Source organism: Orcinus orca, chromosome 15 (assembly GCF_937001465.1).
Source record: "Orcinus orca chromosome 15, mOrcOrc1.1, whole genome shotgun sequence".
Taxonomy (NCBI): domain Eukaryota; kingdom Metazoa; phylum Chordata; class Mammalia; order Artiodactyla; family Delphinidae; genus Orcinus; species Orcinus orca.
In genome coordinates, this window is record NC_064573.1 from 59,753,231 (window position 1) to 59,767,665 (window position 14,435).

The following is a 14,435-nucleotide window of genomic DNA, read 5'->3' on the forward strand; positions in this document are numbered from 1 at the left end:
AATAGTATGCTGAATTATGTTGTTAGGCCCACACAACTAAATTCGTATTTATGGCTTGGCAATTTAGTAACCATTTGAAAAAATAGTACACGATAGCTGAAAGAGAAAATAAATTATTTCACTCTTAAATAACTAAAATTAGTGGTCTGTGTGTGCCTATTGGACACCACACAGCTTATAATACTTTGCAATCAGATTGGACAGCACCACCCCTTATTTCTTGTTCCATGTTGATTTTTTTAAAAAATAAATTTATTTATTTATTTTTGGCTGCATTGTGTCTTCGTTGCTGCATGTGGGCTTTCTCTAGTTGTGGTAAGCGGGGGCTACTCTTCGTTGTGGTGCGTGGGCTTCTCATTGCGGTGGCTTCTCGTTGCAGAGCACAGGCTCTAGGCGCGTGGGCTTCAGTAATTGTGGCACACGGGCTCAGTAGTTGTGGCCCTTGGGCTTTAGAGTGCAGGCTCAGTAGTTGTGGTGCACGGGCTTAGTTGCTTTGTGGCATGTGGGGATCTTCCCAGACTAGGGCTCGAACCCGTGGATTCTTAACCACTGCGCCACCAAGGAAGTCCCCCATTTTTTTTTTCTTTAAATCATAGCTACCCCAGAAAACCCAGCTTCACAGAGGTATGCTGTTGAAAGGAATGCGCACAGTCTAATGTTGAAACTGAACTTCTTTTAGCTGGTAGTTTGTACAGTGTCTGGCAGATGTTGAATACCGCTCTGTTTCCTTCAAATGTAAGCTCCCCGTGGCCGGGATGAGTTTGCTTACAGTGCTCTGGGTGCCTCCGCACACTGGGAACCATGGACTAGATACTTTTCCCCAGTTTCTGTTGTAACCAATGGTGTGCATTTTAAAAATTATTAAATAACGTTTGTTGGTCTCCCCCGGCCCCAAGTTAACTTCTAATTTACTATTTACTTGAGAATAGATTTTGTGATTATGAAATGTGGCAGGAAAGACACCACCCTCCCCCCCAGCCAAAGGATATATCATTACTTTAAAAATGTGCTGTTTTACTGATAATACCAAATGATATTTATTGTTTTTTTAATAAGAAAACTTTTTTTTTGTCCTCTGAATTAGAGTGACTGCTGATGATAGCACCTTTGATTTTGTGTAAAGGCAATGTGGACTTTTCTCCCCATACTTAATACATATACATACTCTTTGATTTGGAGAGCTGTATGTAGAACTGGATTGTGTCCTCTGCAGCCTTTCATCCCAGGCAGAAGGTGGGATTATTTCTGGCTGCTAGATCCTGTATGTTTTGGCTGCTCATTTTCCAGCACCTGGCATTCTGATCCTCAGAGTTTGAACGTTCACTTAAATAATGGACATAATCTGTGCCCTTTAGATTTCTGTTTCATCTGGACATTGATTTTTACATTGTGCATTATATCAGTGTCCTAAAATAACTTGTGAATTTTTCTGTTTTCTTTCATGTAAAAGTTATTGTCAGCCTTAAAAAGACATTCATACGTTCGTATTCATTATGATGAACTTCGGAATTTCACATCTTTTAAACTGATTTTACACACATATCTTATCTCAGGCATATTGTTTTAATCAGTGACACTGAGAATGTTGAGTGGAAAACATTAAATCACTATGTCATTCAGTGAATTTCTGTGAGTGGCATGTAAGGTGCTAATTGAAAGTTTATTTGTTTGGATAAGCCCCTGGGGGTAGGGGAGAAACTAAAATAAAGATTAAATTTGATGATCTATAAGGAGAGTACAGAAAAGAAACAGTAACCCAAGAGTAAAATCTCTACTGAAGTATAGACCTAAGCAAATGCTGGAAGATTTGAAAGGACTAATTATGTAACAGCCTAATGGGCTGACAGTTGGTCTGTGGGAGTGTGCATGAGAAATTACTCAGTCCTGTAACTGTGTATACTGGTCTGCATCACGGGGCACACGCCATAAACCTCACACATATTTGCATGGCGAGGATTTCACCGTGAATGATAGGAAACCCTCTAAACCTTATCTGCCTCGTCTGAAGGATTATTTGTCTCACCTCAGTTTATAAACTTAACATTTTTTTCTTGGACAGTAATATTCATGTTTTAAGAAAAATCCCTTGATGGGGATTTCTCTTTGTATACCTGTTCCCTAGAGCATATAAAACTGTCTCTAAATGAGAAGAGCAGCTTACTGGGCCTCAGTGGTTTGTAAAACAGTGTGGTTTACGCGGAACACCTGCCGTCTTTCTGGCAGTCTGGGATTTCGGTACCCGTCTGGCGGAGAACACCAGTGTGACCGGGCTCCACGGGGACCTCGGGCTGTGAGTGAGGAGCTGCCCAGCACACGGTGCTTCACACGTGTCCCTGTGACTCCACTGCCCGGGGACTCCCGGGAGCGTGTGCCTGGTTCCTTGTGCCTTTTCCTTTGTTTTTTTGCTTTGTGTCCTTTCTCTGTAATAAATCGCAGCCGTGAGCATGACTGTGTGCTGACTTATGTGAGTCCATCTAGAGAATTGCCGACCCTGCGGGTGGTCTTGGGGACCCCCAGCCCAGTTTAAAGACTTGCACTATTCCCCGCCTCGCTCCTGCACCCCTCTCGGTCTTAGTTTTTTCCTTTCAGCTATTTTTTTTTGGTGTTTATTTCCTTTATCTAAATAATATCCTTAAGCTGCTGTTTTTGAAGATAGCAGTTTTGGATGTCTTGTGTTAACCTAGGTGTTAGGGTAGATGAGGATTTGGGTGTCTCAGACCTTTGCCGGGCCCCCTGCCCCCAGCCCCCCAGCATCATCCTGCCCTGCACGGTGTTTGATTCTGTCAGCACCCATCGTTTTCATGGTGATGATCACACAAATACTGTGTAACCCTGAGCCAGGCGGTAGACTACAATTTCATTTTCTCATCTACCTTTTCCTTTTTCTTAGAGTTAATGGTTATCTCTTATTTTTATTTGCTTTTTACTCTGTTCTCATGACAGATATATTCCAAAAGCTCCAGCGGTTCTTTACCAGGTCTTACTCTTCTTTTCCGCAGTCAGATGTCTGTGACTCCCTTTGTCCTTGGAGCCCTTCTTCCCCTGGGTCACAGGGACTGTGTCACTAGCTGATCACAGGCCTGCTTTTCATGGGGTTCCTTGCTGCCCATCAGGGTCTCATTTCAGGGCATCAGGATTCTTGAACAAGTGTACGGGGGGAGTACAGTCCTTGCCACTGTGTGTCTGGAACGTCTTTATTCTACCTGTGCACTTGAATGGTCCTTGGAACTAGCTGTCTTGTCAGAGGTTTGAAGATATTCCTTTATTGTCTTTAAGTTTCCAGTGTTCTTGTTGACAAGTTGATCGTGATCCTTTGTATGTAAGTTGCTTGCCCTCTTCCCTGCCTTCAGGAGTCTTTCAGGATCATCCTTCTGTCCTCTGTACCCCAAAACCTCATGATGTGCTTTGGCGTGGGTCTCTTCATGTATGGTGTGGGGCGGTCCCTTGTGATCTGGACACTCTTGTCCTTTAATTCTGAGAAAATTTGAAGAATAAGAACGTACTGGGCGTGCAAATACTGCTTACAAAGTTGGACATTCCCAGATGGTAGGTTAATGCTGGTTAGTGTTCAGTATGTGAGGTACTAATGAATCAGTGTTTGGATTCCCTTGTAGAGATTTGGGTTAGAGACTTAATTTACAGATTATTTTTAAAAACCGTAAAAATGAGGAAAAGCTGCTTCCAGTGACTTACAGCCTGGTATTTAATAAAGAAAGTTTATAAATACTGGATTTGCTTAACTTGTGAACTAGTTAAGCAAGCTATGGGTTTTCTGGACGAGGCCTTTTTCTGTGTTGAATTATCAAGTTTAATAAATCATTGGAGTTATTCTCAAAAGCTCATTTCAGGAGACTTTAATTTAGCAATCTGTCTTTCCTACTTATATTGTTTTGTCCCTTTGCATGGGTGAATGATTATTATTATGTGTGCTGATTAATAGTGGTGCATGAGCAGAAAAGACTATTTTAAGAACAATGCATATCCTAGTTCTTTGGAGGAGTGGATGTTTTTAAGCAATTATTAAGTTTGAGTCTAGTTTTATGACACTTTTTTTTTTGGCTTTACCTCAGTTATAACTGTCATAACTGTTCTTTTTATGTGAAAAATTTCATTTCAACGTTATAATTTTGGGGGGTTCTAAAGTAAAATTCCAGATGTATGGTTTTTGCTGTATACTTTTAATAGTTTTTGTTAGATATTGCAGAAGTAACCTTTTATATCTTCAGTTTTCTCTGGAGAGAGATTTCGCACAGGTACCAGCCACAGGCTTTCAGTTGAGAAAGACTGGAAGTAGACATTCCTGTTGTAGTGATTTTGGGTGTGGGGGGAGGTGGGATGCTGAAGGTAAAGGTGGGAGTAGCAACGTTTGAGAAGGAGAGTTCATATTTTTTAATGGCTCATGATCATCTCTATATAGCTTCCATAGCTTTTTTTTCCCCCCATCTGAGGGATTTTATTGATGTTATTAATTTATTTTCAGTGATATGCACAGTTTAATGTTTTTTTGTGACGGCTTGGGTGGATCTAGAGGGCATTATGCTAAGTGAAATAAGTCAGACAGAGAAAGACACCGTATGATCTCACTTGTATGTGGAATCTAAAAAACAAGACAAGCAAAACAAAATGAAAATAGACTCATAGATACAGAGAACAAATGGGTGGTTGCCAGAAGGGAGGGAGGTGGAGGGTTGAAATAGGTGAAAGGGATATTAAGAGGTACAAACCCCCTGTTATTAAAAAAAAAAAAAAAAAAACCTCCAGGGATGTAACATGCAGCATAAGGAATATGGTCAATAGTATTGAAATGACTTTGGGGACAGGTGGTCACGAGACTTACCAGGGTCCTCATTTCCAAACGGATGTAAATGTCTAAGCCCTGGTACACCTGAAGCTAATGTAAGAGTGGTGTTTCAATAGAAGAAGTTTCAACAGATGTATACGTGTATGTAGCCCACATGCCTGTCAAGAGACAGAACGTAGCCATCAAACCAGAAAGTTCTCTCGTGCTCCTTTGTGCTCAGTCCCTGCCTCTCCCCCACATCCCCACAACCACATGCCTCGATTCTTTTGACAGAGGTGAGTTTGCCCGTTCCAGAACTTCCTATAGTCGCACCTTATGTAATCTAGCGTGTCTGGTGTGCTGTCTTTGGAAGTTCATATGTTCTCTTCTATGTATGAGTAGTTTGTTCATTTTAAAAAACGCTAATATCCCATTGTGTGAACATATTACAGTTTGTTTATCCAGTGTTACTGGAAATGCAGGTGTTTCTAGTTTTTATCTGGTATGAATAAAGTTACTTGGATCATGTCTGTGCATGAACATATGTTTCCATTTCTCTTGGGTAAATGCTTAGGAGTGGAATTGCTGGGTCATATGGTAGGGGTTCAACTGTAAAAGATGCTGCCAAATATTGATGCTTTTCCAAAGTGGTTAAATGGTACATTCCCACCAGCAATATATTTAACTTTCCAGTGCCCCACATCCTCACCAATGTTAGGAATTGTAGTTCTGTTTGAATCTTAGCCCTTCTAGATGGTGTCTGTTGATAGCTCATTGTGGTTTTAATTTCCATTTCTTTGATGTTTAGTGATGTGGAGCTTTTTTGTGGGCTTATTGACCAGTCATATATTTTCCTTTGTAAATTGTTTGCTCAACTCTTTTGCCCATTTTTGTTTTGGATTGTCTGTTTATTGTTGAATTGTAGGAGTTCTTTATATATTCTGGGTGTAAGTCTTTCGTGAGGCGCGTACACACAGACGGACACACACATACACACAGTAAATTGTTCTCAACGTCTTTGCCTTGACTATTCATTTTCTTCAGTGTTTTTTTTTTTTTTTTTTGCGGTACGCGGGCCTCTCACTGTTGCGGCCTCTCCCGTTGTGGAGCACAGGCTCCGGACGCGCAGGCCCAGCGGCCATGGCTCACGGGCCCAGCCGCTCCGCAGCATGCGGGGTCCTCCCAGACCGGGGCACGAACCCGTGTCCCCTGCATCGGCAGGCGGACTCTCAACCACTGCGCCACCAGGGAAGCCCCATAGTGTCTTTTGATGAGCAGAAGTGTTTGCTTCTGTTAAAAAGTCTACTTTGTCAATTTTTAACTTTATAGTTAATGCTTTCTGGTCCTGTCTGGGATATTCTTCTCCCAAGGTCTCAAAAATATGTTTTATTTTAGAAGTTTTACAGTTTTTAGCAGTTAAGTTCTCGTGTCTGTGATTTATCATGAATTACACTTTGTGGGTGATGTGATGGAGGAGCTCACCACCTCTCTTCCCCACATGGTTATCCATGCCACTTGTTGAAGATCCTTTCCCCCCGAATTCCTTTGGAACCTTTGTTGACAACCAGTTGACTGTGTACATGTGAGTCCCTGTGAATTTTCTGTTTTGTTCTTCTAACCTGTCTGTCTGTCCTTGCTCCAGTGCCATGCTGTCCTGATTACTTTTCTGTGGTGTTTGGCTGAAGTAGACCACTATTATCTGAAAGTTTTCTGTCTGGCAGAGCTGTCCCTTTCTGGTCGTTCAGCTGGAGAGGGCAGGCTTCTGTTGTTGTTTTTATCTGAGCCCGCCTGTCTGTCTGGCTTCTTTTGCTCTAAGTCTGAGACGTAGAGACAAAAAGAAAACTCAGGGACCAGTGTTGGTCCTCGGATCCCGAGGTCCCTAGCCTGTCTGCCTTCTTGCTCTACCTGTCAGTCTGTTGTCTTCTCTTAGCTGTGTTCACCAGGAGGAATAGGGATACGTATTCTTTCTTAAATGTTTACAAATTTACATCATTTCTCCTTTTGCCTTAGGAGTAGGAATTCCTAATTTTTTAATTTGTTTTATTTTCTTTCCTTTGGCTATTTATGCTGAAATTTACTGTGGACCATTCGAGGCCTCCCTCTTCTGCCCTCTTATTCAGCAAGGTTCAGGCTTGCTGTGGCTCTCCAGTGCTCAGAACAGTCCCAGCGCCAGTGTGTTCTTTCCTCTGAAATCGCCCTCTATTCGGGCCTCACTCCTTCCTGTGTGCAGATAGCCGCTCCCCTTCCGTTCCTCCCAACTGTGGCTGAGTCAGGTCAACAGCTATTTCTCTGGAGTAGTTTTTGCAAGATAATCTGTTCAGTGCGTCATGAACAAAACTCTCTTCTTTGTCAGTTCAGTGTGGAGACTGAACTGTAAGTCACCAGCTGCTGTAGCAGCACAGAGCAGGGAATGGTCCAAACCCGCCTGGCATTCTGTTGTTCGCGGTCCTGCCCTCATTCCTCTTAGCCCCAGTGTTGTCACTTCCTGGCCTTGGACTTGGTGATGACCCATGTGTGGTGCCTGAGCCCCTCAGCTTGGCTCCAGTTGGCTCTCAGTTCAGAGCCACCTTGTCTTTCAGTGTCTTTTGTGTTGCTTCTTCGTGAAACTGCTCCCGTCCAACTTGTCTTCTTGCCGTTCTCATAACAAGCCCCACATTTCTGCTTGTGTCTGTAATGCCCTGCTCCTCCTGGCATGTGTGCCCTCTTGTGTGTGTGTGTGTGTAGAGGGCAGGTTACTGGAAAGAATGTGTGTTTCGAGTCAAGCAGATCCCAGTTTTATCTCTTGCTGTGTGGCATAGGGTAAGTTACTTCACTTCTCTGAGCCTTAGTTCTGCAGTTTGTAAACATGGAAAAACACTTTTCTCACAGGACATATAAGGTTAGTTAATGTATATGAAAGTTCCTGAAGCCACAGGAACTCAAATAAAATGTGGGTTTCCTTTCTTTATTTCTGTAATTAAAAGTTGAGGCTAAGGGCTGGTTCATTTCTTCTCATCTTTGTGTCATTAGCGGACACAGCCTGTTGAGAACATAGAAGAGACTAATTAGATTGTTAAGTAAACAAACATCTGACTACTTCCTGTGCAGCCTGTGCTGTGTGAAATGCTAGGACTCGCGAATTATTGGGCAAGACGGCCCTGTGCTCACAGGTCATTAAAGCCCAGCAAGGCATGTGCAGCGCTGGAGGTGTGCTCCGCGCATTCTGCGGGCACAGGAAGGGGGCATGGCTTAGACTGGGTGGGGTGGGCATGAGGGGGGATTCCTGGAGAAAGTGTGGCTGGTACTTGATCCTTTTTTTAAAACTTTTTTTTTTAGGTATAATTTACATACCATAAGATTCACCCACTTAAAATGTCAATTTACGGTTTGTAACCATCACCACAGTCAAATCTAGACCGTTTTCATCACTCCAGAAAGATTCCTTGTGCCCATCTGCAGGCTTAATGTTAAAAGATGAGTATGAATTGGCCCTACAAAGATCCTGGAAGGAGGGCTGGGTTCCAGGGCCTGAGGAAGACAGCATGCAGGGAGGCGTATGACATGGGTCCGTGGGGACAGGATGCCCGTCAGTGGTCTGTCTGTGTCGAGCTATGCTCCTTCCCCGCACCTGTGCTTTGGCTTCCCGGGTCTTTGGACCTCAGTTTCCTCACCTGTGATGTGTAACTGATAGGCTGGTGGGATCTTGGCTCTCTTTAAACTCTCAAACCTGGGCTGGTCAAAACCATCCCTTCAATTAAGGGAAGAATAGAATGTACTTTTGAAAAATAATAGGACTTCCCTGGTGGCGCAGTGGTTGGGAGTCCGCCTGCCGATGCAGGGGACACGGGTTCGTGCCCCGGTCCGGGAGGATCCCACGTGCCGTGGAGCGGCTGGGCCCGTGAACCATGGCCGCTGAGCCTGCGCGTCCGGAGCCTGTGCTCCGCAACGGGAGAGGCCACAACAGTGAGAGGCCCGCGTACTGCAAAAAAAAAAAAAAAAAGCCAGTCAGGGCCTATGAAGAAAACCTAAAAAATTACAGTGATGCTTACAGCTCCTTTGATGGAATTTTTCCTGTTTAATGTTTTTCCTGACTAGACAAGCAGTAATAATGTATACTGGGTATAAAACTTATGAAATGCAGAAGAGTAAAAAGATCACTTATAATCTTATAATTCACAGATAATTATTTTTAAAGTTCCCTTGTTCTTACAGTTTTTTGCATATGTTTATTTAAAAATTGATATTGTGCTATAAATAAAATTGCTTTCCCCACACTATTAAATATTGTCAAAAACACAATTTTTATGAGACTAAAAAAAGTGGCCTGTTCGTTTAAAAAAAACCCCAATAATAGTAATACAAGTAATAGATGGGCATGGTAAGGCTCAAAATATGTAGAAAGGATAAAATAAAGAAATCTTTCTCTCCCCCCCCCTTTTACAACTTCCAAGAGTTAACAGTTGTTAACTATTTCAGAAGTTGCATGTTGTGTGAGTTTATATTCCATTATTTGGATCAATCATAATTTAACTGATCTTCCATTGATAGCCATTTAGATTATGTTGTTTGTGCTGTCACAGTGCTAAAATGCGTATTTTCATGTACACATCTTTGAATTCTTGTAAAAGTATATCTGAAGGATAGGTTCCTAAAAAGAGGAATTCTTGGATCAAAGAGAGCACATTTAAAATTTTGATAGGGACTTCCGTGGTGGCGCAGTGGTTAAGAATCCACCTGCCAATTCAGGGGACACGGGTTCGAGCCCTGGTCTGGGAAGATCCCACATGCCGCGGAGCAACTAAGCCCGTGCGCCACAACACTCTAGAGCCCACGAGCCACAACGACTGAGCCCACGCACGTAGAGCCCATGCTCTGCAACAAGAGAAGCCACCGCAATGAGAAACCCACACACCACAACAAAGAGTAGCCCCCACTCACCACAACTAGAGAAAGCCCGCATGCAGCAACGAAGACCCAGCACAACCAAAAATAAATAAATAAATATATTAAAAAATAAAATTTTGATAGATATTGCCAAATTGGTTTTCAAAAAAGATTGTGCTGGTTTACACTTCAGCCATCAGTGGATATTCTCCCAAATGTTTGATCACATCTTTACCAACACTTGGTATTAATCACCTTTTTTGTTCTTTGCCAGTCTGCTGTTAGAAAAATGGTAACTTATTTTGTTTTTAAAATTGTAATTGTACTTGAACATTATTTTCATGTGGATATTAGTCATTTTTCTATGAACTGCTTCACATTCTTTGTGTAGGTGTCTTGATTTGTTGAGATTTTCATTGATTTGTGAGAACTCTTTGCTTTTTAGAGAAATTAGCTCTCATAATTTACACATCTTTTTACACATTTGTTTGTCTTTGTTTATGGTCAGAAATAGCAGTCTTATCACTTGTGTTTGTGGATTTTTAAAATTGCAAAATCACCTTAGAAGTGAGTGCAAAGAGAAACAAGTGATTCTAATAGTTTTTCAAATTAATATCATGAAGGCATTAAAGAGGAATAAGAACTAATCCAAGTAACTTTTAAACACAGTACTGTGTACCATCTGTCTAATGAAGAAAAAAATGCAAACAAATCTTGAACTTTTCTTACATTTGTCCTTTGGGTTTTTTTATTCTTTTTTTAAATTTATTTTTTATTGAAGTATAGTTGATTTACAATGTTGTGTTAATTTCTGCTGTAGAGCAAAGTGACTCAGTTATACATATATATACATTCTTTTTCGTATGCTTTTCCATTATGGTTTATCGCAGGATGTTGAATACAGTTTCCTGCGCTGTACAGTAGGACCTTGTTGTTTATCCGCATTTCTTTGTAGTGTCCATTCTAGCGAAACTAGTGTGTGTGTATTTTAGGACTGAGCAAATGAGGGTTCCATTGTTTCTTTCAGCATAATTCCAGTCCAAGATAAAATAGCTGTTATCCACATGTGAATTGTCCAGTGCAGTATAGAGCTATGGCTAATGATCTGTATATATCACTTTAATTGTTTTATAAATTTTGATACTGAACTATTCATGTGTAGTTATGTTAACAGTCTTCTTAATTTATTATTCATGGTTGTTTGGCCATAACTTAAAAAAAATTAGGATTTTATGTTGGATAGCAATCCAAAATGAAGCCCATTACAATGGTGGGTTCTTTTTTAGAGGAAACTCTGTGTCCTACTTTGAGAACCCACTTTCATTTGGTTCATTTTTTTCACACTTGAAGATCCAGTGCTTTCAACCAACTCTTTGAGAACCGAAATGTGTGGTGCGCGAATGTAACTTGAGATGGCAAAATGAACAACTACTTTTAAAGGGGGGTTGTGAAGAAAAATATTTTTGATTTGTAAATGCAAGATTAGTTGCTGTTTTTTGTGTGTGTCTGGCGCCCTTATGTCTTGGTGGTCGTTGGGTGACTGTGATGTGCTCTCTCCCTCTGCAGGGGTGATGGGCAGGTAACAGACGCCCTCCTCACTGTCGTCAAGGAGGCAGCATGACCGAGTGCTTCCTGCCCCCCACCAGCAGCCCGGGTGAGCACCGCAGGGTGGAGCATGGCAGTGGGCTCACCCGCACCCCCAGCTCTGAGGAGATCAGCCCCACTAAGTTTCCTGGATTGTACCGCACGGGCGAGCCCTCGCCTCCCCATGACAGCCTCCATGAGCCTCCCGATATAGTGTCTGATGATGAGAAGGACCATGGGAAGAAAAAAGGAAAATTTAAGAAAAAGGAAAAAAGGAGTAAGTGCCATTTTCTCTGTGCTGTAGCTAAAGTTTAGATAAATTTCTACTCTAATTATGTGTACCTGCTATCTTGTAGAAATATATCCAAAGACTCTTGTTTTATATTTTCTTTATTTTTCTGCATCTCAGTTTTTGTATTTGAGGGTGTTATTCTCACAAATAAAAATACTGAATTTCCAGAAATGGTGAAGTTTTCTGGTGGAGGTTTCTTAAATTTTAAATAAAAGTATGAAAAGTAAATATTGAAATTTTGTCCTTATACAGTCTTACTCTCTTGGCGAGGTTGTGTAGGCCAGTTGGGGTACATGGTGAAAAAAGTATGTATTCGGTTTCTTAAGCAAATGCCACCATGCGTTCCATTTATGATTCCTGTTCTGTAAGGATGAATCATTTAGACATAGCTTTTTAGCATGTTAAAAGCAAATCAGGTGAGTTATTTTAAGTAAGTGTGATTTTAGTTTCACGGTATTTTTAAGTTAATTTGTATTTGAAGCATAACATTTGGATAGAATGCACAAATTGTGTACAACTTGATGAATTATCACAAACGGATACACCTGTGCTAATTACAAGGCTCTGGAAATAGAGCATCATCAGCATCCTAGAAATTGCCTGTTGCCCCTTCAGGGGGGACGCCCAGCACATCTGGACACTGCCTGATTTTGGACTTTTGTACATGGAAGTAGATTTCCTTTTGTGGGTAGTTTCTTTTGCCCAGTGTTATGTTTGTTAGATTCATCCGTGTTATTCCATATGGCAGTAATTTGTTCATTTCTATTGCTGGATTTTGCACTAATATACTAGAATTTATTTTTCCATTCTACTGTTATTGGTCATTTGGGTTGTCTTCAGTGTGTGTTATGAATCGTGCTTCTCTGAACCTCATTGTCCAAGTTTATGCATTTCTGTTGTGTGTGTGCCTGGGAGTGGAATTGCTCACAGGCCATGCTCATTTCAGTATCTGTAGATCCTGCAAAACAATTTCCAGAGTGCTTGTACCAGTTGACATTCCCACCAGTGGTGTCTGAGAACTCCAGTTGCTTTCTGTCATGGTATTATGCCCTTAAGACTTTTGCCATTCTGGTTGGTGTGGGGTTTGTGGTATTGGTACTTTAATTAGAGGGAAATGTATGCAATACCTTTAATTTTTGTTATAAAATAGCTTGTGAGGTAGTTGGCTAAAGAAAAGGAGAGTTTTAGATGTTGAAATAAAAAAGAACAGTGAAACCAAACTAGGATAACTCTAATATTGATACTAAGCAGTTATCAGTGTGAAACCAGGGCTTCTGACGCAGGGAAGTGGCCACCATCCCGAGATTAGGGAGTTTCCTGGTTCTGTTCTCCCCAGATGAGGCTTCAGTCCCAGCTGCCATCTGCAGAAAGAACTTAACAGCTGGAGACAGGAGAGCAAAGTGTGATGGGGATGACGGGAGCGTCTGAACAGTAGTGCATTTCGTGTCATGATTGGAGATTGCTTCACATTATAGGAACCAAATATGAAGAAACCTAAGCTAAGTAGAGTGTAAGTTAGAGGGCCTTATTCAGCTGATGAAAGAATGCTGTGCATTATATAGGGATTCTCTCCATTAGCCCTCTGTGTAGATAATACATAAATTAAGATAATAAATGATTATTTATAATAATTTGGTTTGCAGAAATTCCAATTGCATGTGTGTATAAAATAAAACCAGTTTCAAGGGTAACTGGCTCTCTGCTCGTCGCCCTCTTGTGGTCAGGAGACGTCACGGCAACGCCTCATTTTAGCTGGGAAGCCATTGAATGAATTGCTGAGAGTACCAGGAGGGCTTGGCCATGGGGTGAAAAGCTAGGTAGCTAGGGCCAGGTGGCACTTCTTTGTCTTGTTTTCAGACATTGAAAATGGACAGTTTGACATTCAGCAGACATCTGACTCATGCTCCCTGCATTTCTTTGGCAGCTGAAGGCTATGCCGCCTTTCAGGAAGATAGCTCTGGAGATGAAGCCGAAAGTCCTTCCAAAATGAAGAGGTCCAAGGGGATCCATGTTTTCAAGAAGCCCAGCTTTTCTAAAAAGAAAGAGAAGGATTTTAAAATAAAAGAGAAACCCAAAGAGGAAAAACATAAAGAAGAAAAACACAAAGAGGAAAAACATAAAAAGTCAAAAGACTTGACAGCAGCTGACGTGGTTAAACAGTGGAAGGAAAAGAAGAAAAAGAAGAAGCCAATTCAGGAGCCAGAGGTGCCTCAGATAGATGTCCCGAATCTCAAACCCATCTTTGGGATTCCTCTGGCTGATGCAGTGGAGAGGACCATGATGTACGATGGCGTTCGGCTGCCGGCCGTCTTCCGGGAGTGTGTGGATTACGTGGAGAAGCATGGCATGAAGTGTGAAGGCATCTACAGAGTGTCAGGTATGGGGCTCGCGCCACATGTACTGGTTTTTAAAGGTTAGCTTCACTTCCACTTTTCAAAGGAAGGGAACAAATACTCACTTGTGAGGAAAATTGTGACACGGGTCCTAAACCTCATTCATTTCCTTGATCCTTCCAGTTGAACAAAGACCCTCACACTGTGTGTGTGTGTGTGTGTGTGTGTGTGTGTGTGTGTGTGTGTGTGTGTGTGTGTGTGTGTGTGTGTGTGTCTGTCTGTGGTGCCCCTCACCTGGGTGCCTCCGTGAGGCTGGGCGTTGGAGGGTGGTCAGCGGGGAGGAAGGACATCTGGGTTCAGGACGCTTCTTGGCCACAAGACACAGTTACTGACAGTCGTTTAAGTATTTCCTGAGTTCAGCTGAGGGATGCACAGTGTTCTTGCTAAATGTTTAGGTTCTTACTAAAATGTTTAGATGTGGATACCTCTGTGTCCAGGCGCGGCTCTTATGTGCATTAGTGAAGTTGACGTTCCATTTCTCTACGTTCCGTGTGTATGAAAACTTACATTTCATACTGGCAGG

General features: G+C 41.9%; 1 protein-coding gene across 5 annotated transcripts in view; it reads left to right on the forward strand.

The window, feature by feature from the left end:
* Nucleotides 1–14,435, forward strand: part of RALBP1 (ralA binding protein 1) — a 45,444-nt gene that overhangs the window by 11,442 nt on the left and 19,567 nt on the right. For all 5 annotated transcript variants that reach the window (XM_033439408.2, XM_004275957.4, XM_049698514.1 and 2 more), the window contains exons 2-3: nucleotides 11,210–11,504; nucleotides 13,444–13,896. In XM_033439408.2, coding sequence (XP_033295299.2) covers nucleotides 11,261–11,504; nucleotides 13,444–13,896 — 697 coding nt within the window. In that variant the 5' untranslated portion in view covers nucleotides 11,210–11,260. The remainder of the gene's footprint in view (nucleotides 1–11,209; nucleotides 11,505–13,443; nucleotides 13,897–14,435) is intronic.